The sequence below is a fragment of the Arvicanthis niloticus genome, chromosome 4 (genome assembly GCF_011762505.2).
Source record: "Arvicanthis niloticus isolate mArvNil1 chromosome 4, mArvNil1.pat.X, whole genome shotgun sequence".
NCBI classification, from domain to species: domain Eukaryota; kingdom Metazoa; phylum Chordata; class Mammalia; order Rodentia; family Muridae; genus Arvicanthis; species Arvicanthis niloticus.
The window spans coordinates 41634166-41659664 of record NC_047661.1 but is presented as its reverse complement, the minus strand read 5'-3'; the positions used below and the strand labels follow the sequence as shown (position 1 = coordinate 41659664).

The 25499-nt window shown below is 42.6% G+C and overlaps 1 protein-coding gene across 2 annotated transcripts; it reads left to right on the top strand.

The window, feature by feature from the left end:
* On the top strand, positions 1-25499 carry Erich6 (glutamate rich 6). 2 transcript variants are annotated; one of them, XM_076932415.1, is made up of 14 exons: positions 1-654; positions 1227-1284; positions 7986-8080; positions 8845-8907; positions 9219-9274; positions 9372-9488; positions 12136-12246; positions 14397-14554; positions 15155-15228; positions 16763-16899; positions 19170-19255; positions 21307-21462; positions 22691-22919; positions 25105-25499. In XM_076932415.1, the coding sequence occupies exons 1-14, from the start codon at positions 81-83 to the stop codon at positions 25366-25368; spliced, it is 2178 nt and encodes a 725-aa protein (XP_076788530.1). In that variant the 5' UTR covers positions 1-80; the 3' UTR covers positions 25369-25499. The 2 variants fall into 2 exon arrangements, with proteins under 2 accessions (XP_076788530.1, XP_076788529.1); XM_076932414.1 differs by having other exon boundaries at positions 16760-16899.

Sequence of the window (25499 nt, the reverse complement as noted above, 5' to 3'; positions counted from 1 at the left end):
TCGGAGGTTGCCCTGGGAGACAGACGCTCAACAACTGCGCTCCAGCTCCGGGGTTGCGTGCTCCGGGGCTGCCCGCAGACATGCGCCCGCGTCAAGGAGTGCGGAAGCCTGGAAAGAGGAACACAAAGTCAAAGGAGACAGATGGAGCCTCGAAGGGGAAAGAGAAGACGGTGGAGAAAAAGAAGGCGCAGGGGACGCAGGAAGTGGAGAGGGAGCTGGAGGAGCTGGAGGAGCTGGAGGAGCTGGAGGAGCTGGAGGAGCAGTGGGAGCAGTGGGAGCAGGAAGAGCAGGAGGAGCAGTGGGATCAAGGAACGGAGGGGGAGCAGGGGGAGCAGGGAGCTCAGGGGTTGCCAAGGAGGGATGATAGGGCGGGCACGCAGCAGCAAAGCCTGAGCCTGGTCCCTGAGTTGTTGAACGAAGATGACATCTGGAAGGCCACGGAACTCAGTGAAGCATTTAACGAATCACTGGAATTTCGTCCCCGCCTAATTAGCGTGGTCAGCCCCAGCCTGAGCAGTACGCCCCCGCCCAGCAAGGTGTCCAGCCCCTCTTGGAGCGAAGAGGAGCCGCTGCAGCGCAGCCGCAGCCGCAGCCGCAGCCGCAGCCGCAGCGAGGGATCGCCTTCTGCTTCCAGCAGCGCCTCAACCCACAAAAGTAGCGTTGGGCTTCTCCTCCCTAGCCTGAATCCTGGCCTGAATCAGGGGCGGCCAGTGCTTCCCCCTCCCCCTCTGCTGCCCACTGCACTTACACTATCAAGTCTTGGCTGACTGCTATGATGGCTCCCTAGTGTAGGTTATAAGGGAAATCCTTTAGTAAAAGTAAAAGGTGGGAGCTGGGGTCACTCCTGGGGCACTAGTGACTGTAGGGTGCTGAACTACTTACTGAAGCAGTTTGGCCTCTGTAATATGTTGCTCTCTCCTGGGTACTGATTGAACTTGCTGGAATCTCTGTCTTACTTTAAAAGGAAGCAGAGCATTTAGAACGAGCTTCTTGAACTCAAAGTTCACATTTTACTGTGGGTGTATCTTAACTGTTGGGGGAGAGGGTAGTGTCCTTGTACGTTCTGGGATATTTCTAGGATATTTTCTGATATTTGTTTATCAGCATACACAAATCATAACACATACCCTTGTGACAACCACACTGTTTCAGCCCTGGGGACAAAATTTCCCTTAGAGAAGCCGTGGCATGGAGTGGTTAAACTGTTCTAATGTTTCATTTGACAGGCTATCCCAAAATCTTTCAAACATTTAAGAAAGACTTGTCTGAAGTGACTGTTGATAGGTAAGAAATTGTTTTTGACTGCCAGTATTTTTGAAAGCAGATAATGTTTACCCTTTTAGATAGACTTGTTATAAATAACTCAAGGAACTTACAACTCACTTAGTCAAAGGTGTTGGTTTTGGTTTTCCAAGCATGCTAGTGCATGCGGTAATCCCAACATTCCAGAAGCTGAGGTAGGAGGACACTAAATTCCAGTCCACACTAGCTTACATAGCATGAATCAAAAAACATAAAAACAAACAAGCAAAATCCCTTACATTAGCAGACGCTTTGTAAAAGATAAAGATGACGTTCCTGTCTTCATCTTATTATCCAGTTGTAAGCATGATATGTCTGCTTATCAATGTGGTACAGAGTAAGTATATACTATGCAGACAATAATAATAAGTGGTGGAGACAGAAGATGACTCAATAGTTAAGGGAATAGACTGAGTTGAGTTTTCAGCACCCACCTGGGGCATCTCACAACTGCCTGTAACTCCAGCACCAGCAGGATCTAAAGCCTCTGGTTTCAACAGGCACTTGTACTCACATGTACAACAACCTCCCAGTCCTGACCCCCACTCCCCACCACAACACACACACACACACGTGGGACAGAATGCTTATGTTTTTATCCATTTAACTCAAATTTCTAATGAAACCCTGTGGTTGAAAAAAATTATAGAATACGAACATATGATATTGAAAATCTCAACATCTCTTTCCTGACTCCTGACTCTCACCAGACATAGTTAACGTGATGTTAACAGTCTGGAGAGAGAGAGAGAGAGAGAGAGAGAGAGAGAGAGAGAGAGAGAGAGAGAGAGAGAGAGAGAGAGAGGTTTCCATGTGTCTATGTTAATGCATAGGCCAGTGATCACCTGAGGTATTATGTTTAGGTGCTGTTTTGTAAGCGTAGAGATCAGCCATTATGTTAGACTTGCTGGCCAGCAAGACCCAGGGATCCGTCCATCTCTACCTTCCCACTGCTAGGACTACAAATGTTAACTCCCTTGCCCAGCTTTTTAAGATGTATTCTGAGGATGGGGGTGGGGGTGGGGGGTGGAACTCACAACCTTGTATTACCAGCTAAGCTACCTCTCCACCCCTTCAACTATAATTTTAAAGAACATTCTCACTTGATTTATCAAATTCTGACTTAAATCTGTGCTTCCACTTTTTTTTTTTTTTTTTTGGTATTTATATTACTTTTAATTTCCTAGGATTCCAAATTATAAAGAATTTAAACCTCTACTTTTTGGGTTTGTCTGCATTAGTGACAGTTTATGAAATATTAACACTAAATCTACTACCACTTTCTTCTATCTCTTCTCATTTAGTTTTTCTAATTAACAACAGATTACGTATGTAGAGAAGCGTGGGGGAGAAGCAAATTACACTAGCTACACGTTCATATGAAATTGTATTACTTTGCACCTTTTATATTACTTTTATAATATATGTATTGTTAACTATAATTGATCTTTGGGTACAGTTTGCATTTAAAAATTAAAAGGTAATAAACATACTCAATTTCATGCTAAGAAGCCAAGAGCATGAAATCTGATGTGAGTAAATTCTCTTGTCTAAAAACTGAGATTTTCCATTCAGCTGAGTTTTGTTGCCTTCACTTTTTCTGGACTGAGCCAGCAGCTTACATACAGTCAGTCCATTGATTCCCAACTTACCATGTTTTGCTCCTTTCTGTTTGTTGAGGAGATTCTTCAGGTAAATTCTTTTCATGTAGTTCTCGTGAATACTCAAATCTCTAAACTCTTGTCTGCCTGGAAATTTCTCCATTTTGCCACCAAGCTTTTAGTTATTCGTATATTACTAATGCAACCTAGCATCACCGACTATGTTTTAAAGCGGTGGCCTTCGGAGCTCTGAAGATGTTGCCTCTTTGCTTCCTGGAATCCAGTCTTGGTGATCAGTCTGTTTCCCAAACCCTTCTGGCTTTCATTTCCTCCCCATTGTCTCTCTTCCTCCCTTCAGAACTCACACTGTGCCTATTGGGTAGGATTCTCCATCATTCTTCTTTTTTATATTTTCAGTGTCTTCGAGATTTTTGATGTTCGAATGTTGGTGTACGGCCTGTGTAGAGACATTTTTATTCTGTGTTTCATGGCTGTAATTCTGAGAAGCAGTTACTATTGCTGTCCAGAACACTTTCTGACTGTTCTTTGAAGGCCCAATAATATATTAATATGTCATGTTAATGTACTGTTATTCCTCTCTCCTTGATCTCTTTCTTTTCTGTTATCACTTATCTTTAAGTAACAGCAATCCTTAGTCATAAATGAATGACTGGCAGGAAGCTAAAATGAGACCTTCCTACAGGGAGTACTTCACTTCTCTAAGATGGGAGGGCTTACAGGAACCCTGTGCAGGTGAGGGGAAAATATCACAGCTGCATCCTCGTTGGTCTGTGACCCCAGCATTAGTAGAGTTAAGAGAAGGATGCTATATTTTGTGGTTAAAGTTCTTTATGGTGGGATGCTCAGTCTGTCTGTCTACTCTCCCTCCTTCTCTCCCTCCCTGCTTTCTTTCTCCTTTCTTTCTTTCTTTCTTTCTTTCTTTCTTTCTTTCTTTCTTTCTTTCTTTTTTTCTTTCTTTCTTTCCTTGAGCTTGTTGAGTCAGTTAACTGTGTTCTGTTTCCCATTCAAGGGGAAAACTGCCCAGGTATATGACCATTTTTCAACAGCCACAATAACAACAAGCCGTCCTTTCCCTTCCTTTAGAAATAAAACTACCGGGGCTGGAGAGATACCTTGGTGGTTAAAAGTACTTGCTGCACTTGCACAGGATTCAAGTTCAGTTTCTAGCATCCACATAGTCCCTAAGAAACGTCTGTCACTCTATCCAGTTCCAGATGCCCTCTACTGGTCTTCAGGGGCACCAGGCCCACAGGTGGTGCACATGCATACATGCAGGCTAATCACTCATACACACACACACACACACACACACACACACACACACACAAATTTTATTTAAAGAAAACTGATGCCTGTTGCCTCATATAATGGGAGATCAGGGAGCTTTGGGGGCTGGATCTTCCAAGATCATTTCTTGACTTACTGTCGTGAATAGCCACCATTCTGTCCTTTCTATGTTTGGTTGCATGAAGATAGAAGTTTCTCATACATTTCCTTTTGGAAAAACCTTCTCTTGTTTTAAGCTGGTGTATCCTCTGCTCTGGCTTTCCTCCTTCCAAAGAGCTAAGTATTACTTACGTACCAATTAGACCATGTTTTTAAGGCTAGACATTTAAGAATCTGATGTTTGCTTGTCTGTTTCAGTATAATTATCCTAGGGAAAAGAAAGAGGATTGTATACTGAGCTGCCATGTCTCTGTGGTTTTCAGCTATGTTATTTCAAGTCCATGGGAAGCTCCTCTTCCAGACAAGATTCTTGTGTCTCATAGATCTTTCTAAGAAGATGTTTTAAAAGCTAAACACACATACATAAATATTAATAATGTATTCTTTACTGACTTTGAAGAGAGAGAGAGAGAGAGAGAGAGAGAGAGAGAGAGAGAGAGAGTTTTAATGCCCTAAAAATATAGCCAACATCAGTTCAACTCTATTTTCATTTGCCTTACTGCTATTTTCACTGAAATGGGGCACTGGGGCACTTTATATTTTTGGTTGTGAGCCTAGCCTTTAACAGCTGAGCCATCTCTCCAGCTCACTGGGGCACTTTAAAAGGCAGATTGTGGTAGTTTTAGTGAGAAGGCTCCATAGGCTCACATATTTAAATGCTTAGCCATTTGAGCTATTTGAGAAAGATTAGAAGGATTAGGAGGCGTGGCCTTGTCGAGGAGGTGAGTCAGTGGGGGGTGGACTATGTGGTTTCAAAGGCCCAATCTCTCTCTCCCCTCTTCCCTCCTCTCCCCTCCTCTCCCCTGTCCCCTGTCCCCTGTCCCCTCTCCCCTGTCCCCTCTCCCCTTCTCCCCTTCTCCCCTTCTCCCCTTCTCCCCTTCTCCCCTTCTCCCCTTCTCCCCTTCTCCCCTTCTCCCCTTCTCCCCTTCTCCCCTTCTCCCTGCTCTCTCCCCTCTCCCCTCTCCCCTCTCCCCTCTCCCCTCTCCCCTCTCCACTCTCCCCTCTCCCCTCTCCCCTCCCCCCTCTCCTCCCCTCTCCCCTCTCCCCTCTCCCCTCTCCCCTCTCCCCTCTCCCCTCTCCCCTCTCCCCTCTCCCCTCTCCCCTCTCCCCTCTCCCCTCTCCCCTCTCCCCTCTCCCCTCTCCCCTCTCCCCTCTCTCCCCTCTCCCCTCTCCCCTCTCCCCTCTCCCCTTTCCCCTTCCCACTCTTCTGCCTAAGGATCAGGAAAAGCTATCAACTATTGCTCCAGCACTATGCCTGTCAGCTTCCCACCATGTTGATCATGGACTAAAACTGTAGACAAGGCCCCCAGTTAAATGATTTATAGGAGTTGCCTTGGCTATGGTGTCTCTTCACAGCCAGGAAACCATAACTAAGACACAGATGAAAGTGACAAAATAAGTTTTGGACCAAAACAGAAGCCTCTCTGACTCTTTTAGACAGCCCTTTGTCTCTGTGGGCCTCCGTTTCCTTGCCAGTGAAAAGGAAATACTAAGGCCTTGGTTAGCTTTTGTGAAGGTAATTAAAAGATCGCAGGTAAAACAATATTCATTCCTACCTGTATGCCCTCCACAAAGTAAATTCTGTGGCCATCCTCATTTATCTTCCACCCAAAAATTCCAAGCAAAAACTTTAGTGGAAGACTAAGGAAGTCAAGGACACTAGCATGAATGATGTGCTCATTTTTGTTAGCTATTGCACTGGGGGTGGGGATGGGAGAGAATACACAGCAAATGTCTTGAGATTTCCCTCTCATGTTGCTTTACTGGTAGTACCCACAGCTTGTCTCTCAGGAAAGTTAGATAAACAAGATTCCCTCAGAGACTTGCATAAGTGGCCTCTGCAGAGAAGCTCTTTGCCTATTCCAGGACACAGTTGCTTCAGAACTGAAAAACAAAAGCATTTCACTGATGCAGTGTACCAAGAAACAAAGTGTCAAAATGACAGGGGAAGACACAGCTGAACTCTGGTGGGAAAGTAACAGTGCTAAATTGATGAATTGAAATAATGTTGTTCGATCATTTTAGAAGATACAGTTCTTTAATTAAAATGCCAAAAAATAAGGGAGATTGGAAAAAACATTTACTTGTTATCACTGGAGTTATTAAATTCTTACTTCCCTACATTAATCAAAAAAGCTGATTAAAGTACTCAGAGAAGGAATAGAAGTCTCTTAATTACAACATGTTTGCCATAACTTCAGCACTTTTCTTTCTTTCCCCCCACCTTCCCTTCTCCCTCTTGCTCTAGCCCTGCTCCCTCCGGGCCCCGCTCCCTCCAGCTCAAAGTACACTGCAGCTGTCTTCAGACATCCATATGAGGGCATCAGATCTCATTATGGATGGTTGTGAGCCACCATGTGGTTGCTGGGATTTTAACTCATGACCTCCTGAAGAGCAGTCGATGCTCTTAACCACTGAGCCATCTCACCAGCCCCCAACTTCAGCACTTTTCAAAAAGTCTATATAATTTCTTAGCATTCAGGAAATATAGGCAGCCAAACTCAAGGCCAGCCTGGTCTGTAGAGCAAGTTCCAGGATAGCCAGGCTACACAGAGAATCCCTGTCTTGAAAAACAAAGCAAAACAAAGGTTTGCATAATATATGCAGTGTGTGTATGCATGTTTGTGTGCTGGTATAGTCATGCCTGTATCAGCATGTGGAGGCCAGAAGTATCTTCATTTATTGCTCTCCATCTTGTCTTATCTGAGATGGTCTCTCACTGAACCCAGAGTTCACCATTGTGGCAAGACTGCCTGGCCAGAAAGCCCAGCCCTATATCATTTTAAACTAAAGAAAATGAACACTTTGTGCTAATTTAAATTTACGCAGATGTTCAAATGTGCACATTACTAGCACAAGCAAGAGAGTTCTGCACATGCACAGATACAGGTGCTAGTAAATCCCTACAGGAAAAAAAAAAAAATGTAAGAAACCTCCGGGATCTAGAAAGTGTTGAGTTTGAGCTGGGCCTACTAAGTCTATGCACATGGCCAGCAGTCTCTATCTCCACCCTCATGGTTACCGAGAAAGAAATGTTAGGGATTCTCCTGTGGCTGTCTAGGAGTCTACAGTCCTCACTTCTTCAGAGAATGTTTACTAAGCATCTTAATCAATCAGGAGCAACAGGTCACATCCTGTTTGATGGACAGTCTCGGAAAGGCCAAATCTTTCCCACTTCCTCTGCTTCTTGAGAATCAGAGACAACCAGTCTGCACTACTTGCCACATCAACTATATACTCTGAAGCCTTCCCTTTACCATCTACCCTCATGGGCCTGAATCTCTTTAGAACCCCCACCATTCCTGTCTGTCTGTGGTACTACATACTCCTAATAAAACTCTGACCCAAAAGGCCAGTTCTCACTGTCCCTCATGGACCTCAAATCTGAGGAACAGTTCCTCAAATTCAGGAACACTTTCCAAAGAATTTATTTGATCAAACATATCATGCTTAACTTTACTGAAAATATAGGAATGGAAGAAAATATTTTAAAAGAAAACATCAGAACTTTCTATGGGCATATGTTATTCAATATTCAACTAAAAATATACTATGTAGAGTTAGACTTGCTAACAACCATATAATTACACTGTAACATTTTGATTTAAATTTCAGAAATTTGTACCCAAGTTTGTATGAAAGAGTTCAGATATCAGTACAAACAGAGGATGAAAGTTGGCTTCAACGCATCTCTGCTAGAAAGCAAATACGTGAGTTGTTTTGCTGGTTTAGGTTTTATTGGGAGGTTGGCTTGCAAACTGCAAGTCTGACTGGTCTGGAAGAGCCAGAGCTGATGCTGAATCTGAGATATTGGGCAAATCTGTTAACCTCGGCAACATCTGTTAGCCAAATAACAAGCCCTCGTGTGACACCAAACCTTCTGGCACTTCCCAGCATCCCAAATGGACTGAGACAGCATGGCCACCGTTCCATGTCAGGAGTGGCTGTTTCTCTGAAATGACTACTTGGTAGTCCATTATAGGGTGGTGAGATGCTCCAAGGTTAGTTGTTCTATTAAGCCCAGATAAGGCCTTAATGATCTTTGGGCATTAATTTTTATGCTTGAGCTAGCACTTCTGTTGACACGATGCTTTAAAATATATTTAATGTTTTCTTCAGATAACAGACATTCCCCCTGACAGAGCACCTTCTAATCCTGTCTCTAATGACTTTCATTGTCCCTGGTTGCTCTGGGACAGAGAGCGCTGTTACATCTCAGCAGCATCTTCTTTGTCTCTGGATTCATCATTCCGACTCTAACTGCTTTAAATCTAGGAATTTATGCAGAGTGGTTGTTGGCTGCTCCTATCCTACAATTGATGTTTAGGGAAAGGAAGGGACATTCAAAATGAAACAAACACAGGCAATTATTTTTCTATGACTTTTTTTCATACTCAACTTTGTTTTTCCTTTTTAAAGACTGATGATAAATATATACATATCTTGTTGCTGTTGTTGTTGTTGTTGTTGTTAGAAAGAATACCATCCATTGAGATAACGGAAGCACCCCCTGAGAGTCCAGCTTCTAAGTTAAGAGGTAAGCGGTTGCTTGTTTCCATCCTCTTCTGCTGGAAAAGACAAATTGTCAGTAATAAGGAACAAACCTGATTTGTACAGTGCTGAGACTGTACCCTGGCAAGCAGTGCAAGTGAAGGGCTTGGGGGGGAAGGGTGCATGTGTATGAGTGAATGCGTGCATGTGCATGTGTGTGCACGCATGTGTGTACATGCATACCTTCTCCTGCTTGAGCATGACATTCTAGTAGGTTTGGAGGGGGAAGAATCTCTAACATAGAGTAAAATAGAGCACACTGTAAAATGTTCGCCATTTTCCATCCTTTCTCTTCAGGAAACTGGGTAATTAATCCTGAAGAGCCCAAGCTAAGCATCTTATGTGAGATGGAGGTGAGAGCTATTTGTCATAATAACTAATGCATTGTTCTTATAGAGTGGCTTATTCAATCTTTAACTGTTTTCTCTCTCTCTCTCTCTTCTTATTTAGTTTAATGAAGACTTTGTAAATTTGTTTGAAACTTCTCTAAGGACATTACCGAGCATTGGGCCACCGGCTATTCTGTCGTATAGAAAAGACTACTCCTATGTGGACGTTAGCTTTAAGGTACTTCAATTCCTATGCTTTATTATTGCTGTAAAGGGCCATATGGGGCCACACAGTGACTTGTACAATAGATGTGAATAGACTTTAAAAGAATCAACACAAAGGGTTCCTTTACTTAGAATAGCACATGGGGTGGCTTCCTAACTCCTCCCATCTGAGTGCTGTAGAACAAAGGAGCCTCTGCCCTATAGTCCAGCAGGCCACAAGTCTGGATCTGGGTATCAACAGGGTCACCACTGTAGGGGCACTCTCTTCATTTTCCTGGCTTTACAGACTGGTGGACAGTGTGTAGCCCTCCTTGGCTGGCATTTGTATCCTGCAAGTCTCTGCCTCTGTATTCACTGGCTTCTTGTCAGGTCCCTATGTCCAAAGGCCCTTCTCTACTGACACCACCAATAATACTAGATTAAACCTATCCCAATAACCCCATTCTAACCTGGTGACCTTCATAAAGACCAAATAAAGTCCCATTTCCAGGTACTAGAGGTTAAACGTTCAATATATCTTCCAGGAAGGTACAATTCAACCAACAGTAGTGGTCACAAAGCCTAAAAATACAAGTGAGACTTTGCCATATTTGCTGATATTAAGGAACCAGTTAATGCCAGTATTTGATAAGCTAGATAAATGTTTCCTTAGTAATTCCCTGGGCCAGAGTGGCTGGAAGCAAAGCCATTGCCCAATCTAGGATGGTATACAACCATGTGAAGAGAGAATGCACACTCCCAGATCCAAATCCCCTTGATGACATCTTCTGAGATGTACTAGGAGATGTCTTGTGTGCATAGTAAGAGTAAGTAGAGAGTTTTCCTAGTATCCCAGCACATATGCAGGCCTGAGGAGACTCTGGGGATGCACTGATGTGCAGCTCATTGCCATTGTGCACAGCAGTTGAACTGTGTGGCACTAATTGTATGGCAATACCTTAAACACCACGTGGCATAACACCAACAACTATTTGTTGAGCTGTTTACTCCGCTTGGGAAACCTGATAGTCACTCTATAGACTCTTCAGACTGAAATTTTTAGCTGAACAGAGCAGTCCCCTTCCTCTAAGCCAGAAGGGCTTATATCAAGGTTCTACTCTCCCTCTGACTCCCAGAGATGGGCTTGAGCATAAGAAGAATGCCTTGTGAACTCTTCTCCAGGGAGATATCCTGAACAAGATTGGTTCCTTTGGATCAAGAGGCAGACTTTGATGGTAGCATTAACATTTGTTGAGCTCAGGAATGGTAACAGCTGGCTACCCTCTTCCTCCCCTCTTCACATGTGGCCCTCGAGATCTTTCAAAGAGCTCTTTGCTTCATTTTTCAGGTACAGGGACAAAAAGACGCATGAGCCAAAGAATGCACTACTAAGTCTCTCGTATAGAAGTAGCCATCATGTCATAGTCATTACCATTTCATTTTCATCATCTCTGCACTGCAAGGCTTTGCCCGCTAAGCACTCTGTTTTTGGTGGTGCATTAAGCCTATTGTGGGACGGTTTGGGCACAGGCTAATTTTCATGGGAAATAAAGATGTGCTAGTGCTGTTCATGCCCTGAAAGGCACATCTGAATCTTTTTCTAAGGATTTTTCTGAGACTTAGCTACTCACCTGCCAAGAATCCTCTGAAATCATAGCTGTAACAAATACCAACATGGTCTCAGTGTAGTAACCTCTCACAGTTACTTGACCCATCCTGACTTCTGTTTTGCTTGTTTCTCCTCATCAGCTTCCTCTCCTCCTGAATTGCCCTGTGGAGCTCAGAACTCCAAGCACAGGTACCCCAGGAAGGAAAGACTCTAGCTTACTGTAGAAAGTTGGTAATTGTACATGGCAAATGTCAGATTTCCTTCACAGGCTTGTGTATTTTACCACCTAGTCCCCAGCTACTGATGCTGTTTCAGAAGGCTGTGGAATCTTTAGGAGGTAGAATCTTGCTGGAGGAAATGGGTCCCTAGGAGTAGGTCTTATGGGTCACACAGATTGTCCCATTCAGGCCCTAGATCTCTGCTTCCTGACTGCTGAGACAATGTAACCAGCCACTTCATATTCCTGTTACCAAAGCCACAAGGTACTAACTATCACTGCCATGCCTTCACTGCCATGATAGATTCTATCCTCTAAGTCACAAGCCAGAAGAAACTCTTCTTCATTAAAGTCAATTCTGTGAGGAATTCTGTCACAGAGACATAAAAAGTAGCAAACATGTATACAGTAATGCCAAGGCTTTTCTTCCTAGCATTTACAGGCTACATAGTATATACTTCTGTCCATTGCACTCTGAGGTCATCCTTTCTGTAGCTTTCTTCTCCCATTTGCAGAGAGCCAAAGTAGTTGACTTTGCTCTGCAGGACTGTGCCAGAATGCAGCAGTCAAAATGCACTGCAGGGCTCCTTAGTCCCTTCTAACACTTGAGCGGAAATGATGTCACATGCTAGACCACGCAGATCTTGCTGGATTGGTCCCTTCAGCTACAAAATCTTAGACCCTTAAAAGTTCTCCATCAAGTATTTCTGTGACGATTGTTCTCAAATAAATTGGCACATCCCCTATTGTCTTTGTGGTCCTGCTGAGCAGTCACTGCCCACAGCCCCACTCCTATTACTCCTAAGCTTTCTGGGCCTTAGGACACTTCTTCACTTTCTCTCTCTTTCTCTGAAGGATGAACGTGAGCTGGAAGCCACGTGTGAATTTTGTGGAAGTGATCTACAGTCATCGTTTTTTAATATGGATACTTCTTCTGATGACACTCAAACCAAACGAAGAACATATGTAAGTTAGTTCTAAATAAGATTTGATTGAGGAATGTGTGTTATTTTTAAACATATATAGTAGCTTCTCCTGCTTCTGTCTCTTACATTATCATTTTTAAGAATTAGGTATTAGCTGTCAAGGAAATGCCAATCACACCCACTAGGAAGCTGTAATTTAAAAGACCGATAATAACATGTTGACAAAGTTCTGTAGGAACTAACAGTATGTTTAGCCTGGTGCTGTGGCACACATACACCATTCTAGAACTCAGGAGGGAAAAACAGGAAGGTTGAAGGTTTGAGGCCAGCTTGGTATATATAAGTGCCTGGGGGTGGAGGGGATGGGTAAAGGAAGAGAGGAAAGAAGAGAGGAACTGCTAGCAAGTGTTCAGTCCTGTGGTCACTGAAGAAGTTTCACAAAGGAGAAGAGAGCCCTGAATGTGACAGACTTAGCGATGGGGAGTCGGAAATTGAGGATGACCATTTAAGAGCAGTCATCAAAGCTTATCATCTTATGAGAGAAGCTGACAAAAAAAAAAAACTCAACACAGACCATTTGAAGGTCATTAGTTCATTCCACATTTGAAATAAGTTGGAAAAGTGAAAAAAAAAAAAAAACCTTGATAAGTGGATGATGCCTCGTGAGAAACACACAAGGAAGAAAAAGCATGCCATTTTGAACTGTGAATCTCTCATTCTGTGCATCCTCAACGAACCATTTGTCAATCAGATGGTGCGAAGCAAATAAAACGAGAATGTATCACTGACAACCAGTGACACCCAGCTTTGTGGCTAAACCAAGTAAACGCTCCAAAGCACTTCTCAAAGATACAATTACACCAAATAAAGGTCATAGTCAAAGTCACTGACTGGCAATCTGCTAGTGGTTTTGAATCGAGGTGAAACCACTGTATCTGAAGTGCGCTCGGTAAACTGGTGAGATGTTAAATTAAAAAAAAAAAAAATCCTCTGCTGCCCATCATTCAGAAGCCGAATGAACTGAACTGGGACGTTTTGCTTCATTCACCTGAGCCCTTGCCAACCACCTACCACTTTTTTAAACACTTTGACAACTTTTTCAGTTGTCAAACTTTTTTTGACAACTTTTTCAGTTGTGGCACTTCCACAATCAACGGAATTTCTAAGAGTTTGTTGAGCATGGATTTAAAAATATATATTTATTATCCTTTTAGGTATTATATCCTGACTGCAGTTTTCCCTCCTCCACTCATTTTCAGTCCCTCATCCCTTGGTTTCTCAAAATGTATAATTATGAGACTATTATAATTATGAGACTATGTTTCTTACAGGGAAATAGAAATGAGCTAAAGCAAGCTCATTATCATTCCTGGTTGATGTGGTGAGATTCAAAAGTTCCCATAAAAGTCAGGGATACAGTTCTCCTCTACCCTAGACCCACACCTTCTCCATTTCCCTTCAGAAAAGGGCAAGCCTCCCAGGGATATCAACTAAACATGGCGTAACAAGTTACAGTAAGATTAGGCATATAGCTTCATATCAGGGCTGGACAACCTAGTAGGAGGAAAGGTTCCCAAAAGATCTGATAAGATGCAGGGATTAATTCAATTTTGTTCTGTCTGAAAATTGAGTAACTTTTTGATACAAAGACATGATTGCCATTCCTGGAACAAGCAGTACATTTGTAGTTAAGGTAGGGCACAGAGACAGGCTTAATCATAAACAGGCATGAACCAGGTTTGTCTTTACTAGAAGATGGCTTTTAAGCCTAAGATGGAGGCAGGCCAGTTCTTCTCATGGTAGCACACATTGTATTCCCAGTACTTGGGAGGTGGAGACCGAAAAATTACAAGCTCAAGGTCATCCTTGGCTACATGGAGAGTAGACTTGAATAAATGTCTCAAAAACAAAGAAAGAAACATCTGTGATTTGGGGCAGCTCTGAGGAGGGGGGGTCCACCGTTTGTGGGTACAGGTTTCATCTGAACTGCCTGGGGATGGGTGCTCTGAAGTACTGCAAAAACAGCTTGTGGATTGTGTGGTGTGTGACCTTCACCTCACCAAAGCTAACAGAGGAAAGAGGAGGTGGAGCCTCTTGTTACCCACACCTCACTGCGGTCTGGGGGTTTCATCCCCTGTGGCCGTCTTTACCCACTATCCATGTCAAGGTCATAGCTTCCTTGTTTTTCAGAGGAGCTGCTGTCTTCAGTTTCAAAATCTTCTTGATTATATTAAAGAGGAATTGCTAACCATCAAAACCCCTGACATGGAATTGATCAGTATCTCGCCTCACGCAGCACATGGCAGTGAAAGTGACAGGCTCAAGGCGAAGGAAAAGGCTATGCAGAGGTAACTCGGGCCCTGGTGCTGAGCCAGACGGGATACGCTGACGGAAGAGCATCTCATAAAATGAACCTTGGTTTCTCAAAACATAGAATTATGAGAATACGTTCCTTATAGGGAAATAGAAATGAGCTAAAGCAAGCTCATTATAATTCCTGGTTGATTTTTATGAAATTCAAAAGTTCCCATAAAAGCCAGGCTATAGCTCAGAAGTAGAATACCTCCCTTGTGTATACAGGGCCACAAATTAAGTCCCTTGTACCACACACACACACACACACACACACACAGATACTAAATAATAATAGTAATACTAATGATGATGATATTAGGGACAAAACCTAACGAGCTCACTGACTTAAAGTAGAGCTTGTCAAATATAAATTATATATTTTGTCAAATATAAATTACCAGAATCCCTAGGCTGGAGAGATTTGCCCGTAGGACCACTTGCAGGCTCTGACTACCTAAACTGAACTCATGAGTGATAGAAGATTAAAACAACAAAGGATGGTACGTGAGCAGGTGAGATGTGTAGATGTGTAGGAAAGTGTTTCCACTTTCAACCGCCACTCAGATTTATGCTTGGTTGTTTTGATTCTGTAGAAAACAAGAGCGGCAGATGGCCAGGCATTTTGCGATAATATCACATGAGCAGAGCCCCACAGGAACAGATGATGGTAAGGCTTTTGTCATGGATGCCCTGCATCATCAGAAAGCTCACATGCTGGGCCAAGGCATCAAATCAGCATATTTTAAAATAATGTTGAAAATGTTCCTTTGTAACTATCATAAAGCCTGTATCTGTAAAATGAGTCAAGAGATCTGAGGTTCAGGTGCTCTGGCTTTTAGAGTTCTTGGTCTCTGCACCATCGTTGTTAGCTGAAATGAAGAAGCTGCATCTCAGAATGCCTCTTAGTGGCTGAGTGCTAGCAAGTCTGTGTCTCTTGTTAGGCAGCATCCATCGCACTCTGTTCTCCAACTTGTATGTGAGAAATCTGTCTAAAGACACCTGAATACTTCCTTCCTGTGCTCGCCAGGGCTGGTCAGTATAGGTCAGAATGGGGGCATGTGGAGGAGAACTGAATTGAGCATCAGAAATCCTAGCTTTATACGTTTGATGGCCTCCTCATGGACCATCTAATTTGGAAGAAATAACTTCGTTTTCCAGTCAGTGTCAAATGTCTTCTGTTATGGAAAAGACACTTAAGGTAGTCAGTTCAGTTTGTATGTTTGTAACTAAATGTGTAATGTTGCAGGGAGCTTCTTGAAATTCACTGTTTCGTACAGTAACTAAAATCCACAGGCATGGCAACACAACAAGTCTAAATTCCAGCCAGGCAGGTCTCTGGGTTCTTGAGCCCAGCTTGGCCCACACAGAGTTAGTTGTAAGCCAGCTGGGGCTATATAGTTGAGACCCTGACTCTAAAAAAAGAAAAGAAAGAAAGAAGAAAAGGCAGGACAGAAAGAGGGGTGGGGGAAGAAGGAAGGATAGAAAGAGGGAAGGAGGAAGGGAAGGAGGGGAGGAGGAAGGGAAGGAGGGAAGGAGGGAGGGAGGGAAGGAAGGAGGAAAGGAGGGAGGGAAGGAGGGAGGGAAGGAGAAAGGGAGGAAAGGAGGGAGGAAGGGAGAGAAGGAGTGAGGAAGGGAGAGAAGGAGGGAGGGAGGGAAGGAGGAAGGGAAAGAGGGAGGGAAAGAGGGAGGGAAAGAGGGAGGAAGGAGGGAGGGAAAGAGGGAGGGAAAGAGGGAGGGAAGGAAGGAGAAAGGGAAGGAAGAAGGAGGAAACAAGAACCTAGAAATTCCACATAATGAAAAATCTCTTAAGAGAAATGTTCCTTTTTTATTTAATAGAAATTTTCAATCATTTTTCATCAAAAGAAACTCCTCTCTAATTTTAATTTAATAAAGGTCCTTAGTTTTCTTCCTTTAAAACAAAAGTTTGCTTTATCAATTCATTTGCAACAAGGGTTTAAATTTTTATTTTATTAGAAAGATTTTTTTTAGGGCGGGCGGTGGTGGCGCACGCCTTTAATCCCAGCACTTGGGAGGCAGAGGCAGGCGGATTTCTGAGTTCGAGGCCAGCCTGGTCTACAGAGTGAGTTCCAGGACAGCCAGGGCTAAAGAGAAACCCTGTCTCAAAAGACCAAAAAAAAAAAAAAAAAGATTTTTTTTAATTCAAAGCACAAATTACCTTCATGCTATTCTTCTCCCAGTAGATCCAAAACATCTGAAGACAATTTCTTACCAGCTTTCTGTAGATGTACCACAGAATGTGACCACTGAAGACACATTTGATCTTCATATCACTAATGTCTCCATCACTTGCTGTGATTCTTGGAAAACATGTGGAAAGGTAATTCTCTTACAGTTTTTGTTTGTTTGTTTGTTTGTTTGTTTGTTAGCTATCTTTCAAAAAGAATTGGTTCAGACTTGAGATTGCAACTGCTTCTACACTTTACATATTTTTAATATTCTTAGTTAAAACCTTTTGACCTTAAAATTTGACAGCTACACATTAAAGACCTCCTCACACTCTTAGAAAATTAAAAGGAAGAAAAATCACCAAAGTTCTACTTCCTCAAAACTATGTTAGCGCTTTTGAACATTTGACGTGTTTTCTGTTTGCAGTGAACCTCTATGCTCCTGGAGTTAAAGAGGAAGCACTTTAAAGGGGACAGGCTCCCCTTAAATGAACTGATGCAATCTCCACAAGGTTCTGAGAAGAGTGTATTTTATTGTATATTGAGGGAAGTCTTCATAAGTTGCTTTTCACTTTTTTTAAAAATGATTTATTTTATGTATATAAGTTCACCATTGCTCTCTTCAGACACACACCAGAAGAGGGCATCAGATCCCATTATAGATGGTTGTGAGTCACCATGTAGTTGCTGAAAATCGAACTCAGGACCTCTGGAAGAACAGTCAGTGCTCTTAACCACTAAGCCATCTTTCCAGCCCTGCTTTTCACTTTTATGTAGACAAATAAAGAACCTTTAATTTCTAAGACACTCTGGAAGAAACCCAAAGGGAGATGTAGACCTCCATGGAATATGGCGTTTTAAGCCAGGGGAGGGATTAAACTGGGGGAGGAAGAAGCAGAGCCAGAGAACAGTCTATACTCGGACTTCCGCAAGCATGTGTCCCCGATGGATGCACTGTGCTGCTGCACAGCAGTGATGGAAGAAAGGCTCTTAAATGTGTAGTTCTGAACCAACCTTGACTGACAGCCATATGTTTTATTAACATAATTGAAAAGACTACCTTGTACCATCGTACCATATGTAGGGAACAAATTTTAAGGAGATTAAGTACCTAAATACAACATACAAAACTATAAAGACTTTCTTTTCGTTTTTAAAATGTGTACTACTGGGGGACTTCATCCATGCATGCAGAGTGTTTTGATCATACTCATTTCAGGCTCCCCCCCCCAACTCCTCCTGGATCCAGTTTTCATCCTCACCCTCAATCCCTCCCCACTTCATGTCTTTTGTATTTTACAACTCAGTCCAATCTGTGCTGCCACAAGGTAATTTTTTTTTTTAACATCATAGAATGGATTTAGACCTAAAACCAGTATTTGCTAAGGATTTGATTAAGTAAAACTTAAAATGTAAAAACAAGCCCAAACTGAAGAATCATTTAAATTACATATATCTTTATATAGCTTATATCCTACATTTATAAGAAAGAAAAATTTTTATAAATCAACATTTAAAAGTTCATTTTTCTAGGTGTGGTAGTGTAAGGCCCGACAGGTAGGGAGGAACTCCCTCCCGGCTCTTGGGAATTCACGGCCACCCCAATAACTGCAAAGACACCGAACTTGATGTAACAGCAAAAGGTATATTTCAATCAACGCATTGAGGTCGCACTTCTAGCCTGTCTTACGCAGAGGCAAGCAGTGAAGTACGACCCCCACTTAGGGAAACGATAGAGTTTTTATAGTAAGAACCGCAACTCAGGGAAACGAGGGGGAAATATCAAACACTATTCAATTTGTCTTGTGGTTCGTTTTGTTCCTGGTATCCAGGATGCATGGGCACACTGAGAACTCCCAACTCAAACCCTCCTAGTATCCAGGGTGCACAAGAATGCTAACTTGAACTCTCAGCTCAAACCCTATTCAATCTATCTTATGGTCAGTTTTTAGTTCCTGGTACCCATAGCACTTGGTCACGCTATCTTGAACTCCCAGCTCTGAACTCTATTCAATCTATCATCTATTTTGTCTTGTGGATAGCTAGTTTCCTAGGACCCAGAACGCAGAACAAGCTGATCTGCACTCTTGACTCCATCTATGGAAGGTTTAAAAAGTTTTAACCCTTTCAGTAGTGCACACCTTTAATCCCAGCATCTGGTGGCAAAGGCAAGCAGACCTCCTTGAGTTCAAGATCAGCCTTGTTGATTCACCATGTCGAGCTCCAGGTTAGCCAGGACTAGAGAGTGAGATCCTTTCTCAGAAAACAAAGAGAAAAATGACGATCTGTAAATGGTCACTGCCAACTGTCCCATGCTGTTGAAGCGAGGCCCAGCATATTAAGTAAAGAAACGGTTTGTACCACTGTGTGCAGTTCATTAGCCCGGCAGCTGGCAGTTACTGTCGCTCTGTTGTGTTCCTAGGTCATCAGGAATGAGCTTCTGGAGAAGAACTACAAGCACGGAAGCAAGTTTCTCACTTCCTTTCCTGACGGGACAACACAAATATTGTATCCTTTCTTTTCAAAAGTCAGTCATTGTATTGCTTTTACTTCACAAAAAGAAAACCAGGCGGGGCCTGAGGGCATAGGCTTATAGCCTCAGCTACTTGAGAGGCTGAGGTAGGGGAGGCTGAAGCAGATAGCAAGTCCATGGCTTGCCTGGCCAACTTAGAGTGAGCTTATCTCAAATTTTGGGGAAAAAAAAAGCTAAGAAAGAGGTAGAGCGTTTCACACATGGAGGGGAAGGAACAAGGAAGGAAGGAAGGAAGGAAGGGAGGGAAAGAGGGAGAGAGGGAAAGAGGGAGAAAGGGAGGGAGGGAGGGAGGGAGGGAGGGAGGGAGAAAGGAAGGGAGGGAGAGAAGGAGGGAGGGAGGGAGGGAGGGAGGGAGGGAGGGAGGGAGAGAAGGAAGGAAGGAAGGAAGGAAGGAAAAGAAACCAGGGGAACGAGGAAGGAAATAAAAAAAAAAATGCATACTCTCAGAATTCTACCACCCAGAGGAAAGCTGGTAACATTTTAAAATTCACCTTCCCTTGCTCTGCCTTCCCTGTCTACAGGCTTACATGTATAGTTCTTTGAAATCTACTCAAGCATAGATTTAATTTTACAACTGGCTCTTTCATGTAACATTAAGAATATTTAAAAGGCAACAGACATTGAGATCTAGAACTTTTTGTACCACACAGTGCTGAGAGCCTGTCCAAGCCGTCAGGGGACAGCTCTCTGCCTTCCCTGCTACAGACTTACAACTTATTTCCTTGAATTAAATATTTAGAAGAAAACATTCTAGGTAAGAAATTTGGACATTTTCCAGCTCTGATATGTTTTGATCCCTAACGCTCATGAAAGTCACTAGCCACTTCATCATAGGACACTCAGAGAGCCAGGCCATGGAGTTTGGGAATAAAAGTCATCCAGTATCTCTGGAGAAACAGGAAAAAACAAAAACAACAATAACAAAACAACAAAGAAACCCTTTTCACTGAGTGCCTCCTTGTGGAACAGAGTTCTTTTAAGTCAATGTCCCAAATGTTACTCAAACCCAACAATAAGCCAGAAAAATGAGGTCCATGGTTGCAAATGATAAGGCTGTACCCCACCCCTGTGAGAAAGAATGGGGGTTCTGTTTTCATTAGATAATTTGCCCAGCTTTTATTATTAGTTATTTCATGTGGTTCATAACTTTCATAGAAGCTGTGGCTCATTGCAAAAGGATTCAAACTCAGTCTTGACTTAACTTTACCTCTGAACAGTCTGTGCATATGGACCCGATTAACACCAAGATAAGATGCTTAGTGTGCTTTGGTTTTGATGCTAGTGTGAATGGGATGATTTTCTTAACATCATTTTCAAAATTACTGTCTGCCAGAACTCATTTGTTAGTTCTGAAATTTCATTTTGTGGTCCTAAGGACTCTGTATACACAACTTCCAAATATGGCTTTTACCTCCCCCTTCTAATCAGATATTTTCCTTCCTTAAACTTCCCATGGTTAGAACTTTCATATAAAATTGACTAGAATGGGCCAGCAAGATGGTGGGTCTTTCCCCCAAGCCTGACGACCTAAATTCAGCCCCTAGGACATGGTGAAGAGAAAACTCAGTCCTTTAAGTTATCCTCTAACCTTTATAGTGTGTACACACACACACGCGCACGCGCACACACACACACACATGCACGCACAAATACACAAACACCTGTTGAGTATTGAGATAATCATGCTTTTTTGCTTTTCATTCTATTAATATGGTGTATTAGTTGATGTTTTCAAATGTTGAAGCAACCTTACATTCTTGGGATGAATTTAATTTTATCATGACACACAAACCATATTTCTAAATTCTGTTTCTTGCAATTTTGTTGGGAATTCTTGCACTTCATAAATACATTTCGATTCATATAAAAGGTTACAATAGTTTTGTATTAAAAGTAATAGAGACCTTTTCTCTGAAAGGTCTTTGAGGTTATGCTTCATAATTTCAAAGAGCTCCTCATAAATTAACTTTATTCCACGAATAGTCCAGGATCAGTAGCTTACTCAGAGGACCTTATCTGATCTCAGCTATCCATCTGGAAACCTAGCCATTATCCGAGTGCCCAACAAGACAGACGGTTTTATTTGTATAATCCAAGAGGACACGCCCACCAGTCCTGCTATCCTGGCATTGTTTGATTCCTCTGGCAGAAGCTCCTGCTATCACCCCAATGGAAATGTCTGGTACGTTTAGGTCCTTGCTGCTATTTTAGTATTTTTGATGATTTTTTTCCACTGTTTTTAGTTGTATTTTTTTTTTCTTTTCAACACTAAGAAAGGCTTTAGAAAGATTTATTTACGTTAATGGTCTTTAGATAATAATATAACTCAGAGACACACTACAATGTGTTGCTTACTCTTGAGGTTCATTCCTAAGTAGAAATCTTCCTGTCACTGTGTCATGAACGAAATCCCTGGATCCAGAAAGCCTGTAAAGGCATTCTGCATGCACTTCCAGCAACACCAGTTCTATCCCTAGAACCCACGGATGAAGGTGGAAGGAGAGATCTGCCTAGACAAAGTCACCTCTGACATCCACACTGGTGTCCTGGCTCACAGGCAACCCCACCACATGCACTCCATTCATACACACATAATAACAGAAAAAGATCTAAATCTCTTTAGAAAGATTCCTTTTTAATTTACCAATATATAGGCTCTATGACTTCATATTATTTCCTTTAATCTGAAAGAAAATTCTGGGTTCCAACTTCAGATACAATTTAAGCCTCTCAGAAAGGTGTATGCTTTTTTTTTTTTTTTTTTTTTTTTTTTTTTTCACACTCTTACTCTATAGCACTAGTTAGACTGTAATTCCCTCTACAGGGCACACTGGCCTCAAATTTGTGACCCTCATCTTCTGAAGTGCTAGATACAGGTATAAGCCACCATGGTTGGCTTTTCAAATCACATGTAGGTACAATCTCACTCATAAAACTCTGCCAATCACTGGCAAAGCGTGAACCTTGCCATTGCTCACCAAACTGGGACACAGTTAAGTATCTGTATTTCTAGTCCAGAGTAGTAATCCTTCAGGATCTATAGGAAGTCTATGTTACATTGAGTGGAATGTTGTAATCATCACCTATATTATCAACAAGCTGTAGGGGCCAGTTGGTTTCAGGGATCTCAAACCACATGAGCTGAACTCTTGAGTTTTCTGACCGGTCCCAGCATCCTCAAAGTCCCTTCTCTCTGCCTCTGTGCAGCACGTCTGTGTCCTCTGTGCACTAAAGTTCCCTGAAGGCATATCCTGAATCTTTACCCTTTCTGTTCCTGTTTTTTTTTAGCCAAGGTGTCACTCTGGCACTCCTCCCCCCCACAGCCCACTGAATTCTGTGATGACAAAGGTGATGGCAGGGGTCAGCCACCACACCCAGGTCTATTACTGACCATTCTGATTGCCTTCCAGGGTATACATCAACATCTTGGGAGGCCAATACTCAGATCAAGCTGGCAACAGGATACGAACTTGGAACTGGTCAAGTACCATGCCTTCCTCATCCTTTGTCTCATTTAAGCCTGTCTTTCTGGCTTTGAATCATTACATTGGAATTCGAATCCTAGAACAAGACAGGGTCTCCATTAATTTTCTAGCTATGGGCCAACAGGCAACAATCAGCGTTGGAACCAAAGTAATGGTATGTTCATTTTTAAAAAATAGTTTAAGCTGGGCATGGTGGCTCACACCTTTAATCCCCCAGCACTTGGGAGGCAGAGGCAATCTCTGAGAGTTGGAGGCCAGCCTGGTCTACAAAGTGAGTTCCAGGACAGCCAGGGCTATTACAGAGAACTCCTGTCAGAAAACAAAACAAAACAAAAAAACAACAACAACAAAAAAACAGTTTAAATCATTTAGATGTTAAAAGTAAAATAATTTTCTTAATGTTATTACTGATCACATATATTTATGTATAATCTATGTACTGAGAATTTTGAGGATTCACAATGAATGTTTCCTGTGTAACTGAAGCAACCTTACATTTTCTTCTCTCTTAAAATGCCTTTCGGTTCAGATTTAAGTCCACAGAGCATCTTTGAGTGTTCCCTGTGTGGGTGCATTTGGCAGCCTCTTCGGTCCTGTTTTAGGGTCGATGTTGTGAAGTTTCTGTTTCCTTCCTGCTATGGCAGAACACCCTAAGCTGGATGAGGAAACCTGGTTCTAACCTAGGGAAGAGCTTGGAAACACAAGCTCTGACTCTTTGGAGACACTGCTAGACTGCCTAGGTCTTCATCCAGTCTTCATCTACTCCGTTCTGAGCTTCCCATGGCCTTGGCCCTGCCCTACACTGGCTGAGCCAGACCACCTCTCTTGACATCATGGCTGCCTTCCCAATGAGCTGTGGAAGGATAGAACTGGCTCTCTCTCCTTCCTTGATCCTAGTGCTTGGTCAAAGCACACATCCCATGACGGCCATAATGTAGTGGTTAAGAACACAGACATCAAGTTATGGTGTGTAGTTTCAAATCTCAAGTCTGGCCCTTGGCTATGTGAATAAACTTTATTTAGCTTCAGTCTCTCACCTATAAAGATTCCTCTCAGGTGCAGTGAGGAGTCTTTGGAAATGTATAATACTAAGCTTGGTACCTAGCACCCAACTAAGCACTGAGCTAACAACATCACCACACAGACTCAGAGAAATAATCACAGCAGCTGGTGTGCGTCCATATGCAAAATGACTTGGGGCACACCTCTGAAGCTCTGAGAAACTTCACTTAGTCTGCTTTTAAAAGAGGAGGCTGCTCCAAATTTTCCAAGTGCCTTCATCTTGGGGGATGTATAATTCATATGCATTCATGCATTTCATATAGAAACATGATCTCAGTATTCAGCATACATGCAAAATCTCTTAGGACCATCAAACACAGGGAGACTCAGGTGCCACCTGAAGTGTGTTCGGCATGATTCCAGGCCCTGTTAGTCAGTCTGGTTGTCTACCTGGGTTCAGCTCTTAATAAATTTCTTTCTTGGTTAGAAACGTACAGTGTGGATCACTAATGCCAGCTTATACAGTAATGTATAGCCTCCTTTTGGTACATTACTCTCTCGGTAAGTACATTCTTTGAAATACAAAAATGTCCTCTCTTGGGCACCTTCACACACCTCCCTGCCCCATCCCCACCCCAACCCCAATTGCTTCTCTTCTTGTCTATTGGAAATGAATTTTAATAAGGAAAAGGCATTTTGATAGAAAAAAGAACCCAATGCTAAGGATTTTTATTTTTCCCATTGTTTTCCCAGCTGCTCTTTCTCTGGAGGGTGGGGTGAGAACTCAAAGGGTTCTTTGTGCCCCTGCATCCCTACCCGTTTGCTGAAGGCTCTGCTTCTGCTGCTATTTAGCCTGCTCCACTGAGAACAATTGCCTTCTTTGGTGGCCCTGAAGCTGCAGGCTAAGAGCACCTACAAATGGAAGTGTGTAAGGGAGGAAGCAGGCAGGGCAAATAAGGCAATTAGGAATGGACTCCAGGAGGCCAAGACACACAGGAGTGTTAGTTGTTCCCAAGCTATCTTCTCTAGGAAGATGTCCCTCTCCATACTTTTCTCCTGGGCCTTTGGGGCATCCCTCATGACCTCTGCCCCACTAGACACTTTCTAGGGAAGACACTAAGGTAGATTCAGAAGATGCTCATTAAATTTTGTGAATAAATTATAAGGTTTGAAAGTGTCTTTAGTCCACAGTTTGGCAATCACTTTCCTCACTAGCAGTAAAATGGTCCCAATGCCCCGCCTCCAGATCAGTGCTCAGGCCCCGCCCACTAGCCCACTTCTGTTCAGGGGCACTCATCTTGCCCCCTCTTTTTTTTTTTTTTTTTTTTGCTAACAAGATCCACGATCCAGAAGAGGTTCCAGCCCTGAGGTTCCTGAGTGGTGACGACCTTCTGCTGTTTGCCAACTTAATAAAGATCCGGCGGCTGTTCAATAAGCTGGAAGGATGCATGAATTTCCCCACAAGTCAGGCTTGGGAAAAATTAAAGCAACCTTCCTACCTTTCTTCACTCTCTTTAAAACTACTTGCCCTCTGCCATAATTCTGGCATAGAGCAAAATATAATGGAAACAATTACAGATCTAATAAAAGAAGAAGAGTAAAGAAGTGTCATAGGGCCTTTTTTGTTTTGTTAAGGGTCTTTTAAGAGACGTAATGTAAGCCCTTGAGGTACACAAGCATCCCACACCATACATAGTAAAAAGCCTAAGCTCTCGACTTGAAATCCCACCAA

Excerpts from the sequence above, each read along its gene's own strand:
- Erich6 (XM_076932414.1), top strand. The coding sequence starts at position 81 with ATGCGCCCGCGTCAAGGAGTGCGGAAGCCTGGAAAGAGGAACACAAAG. Across the intron at positions 8,081-8,844 it reads CTCTGCTAGAAAGCAAATAC|AAAGAATACCATCCATTGAG; the intron begins GTGAGTTGTTTT and ends TGTTGTTGTTAG. Across the intron at positions 9,275-9,371 it reads GCATCTTATGTGAGATGGAG|TTTAATGAAGACTTTGTAAA; the intron begins GTGAGAGCTATT and ends CTTCTTATTTAG.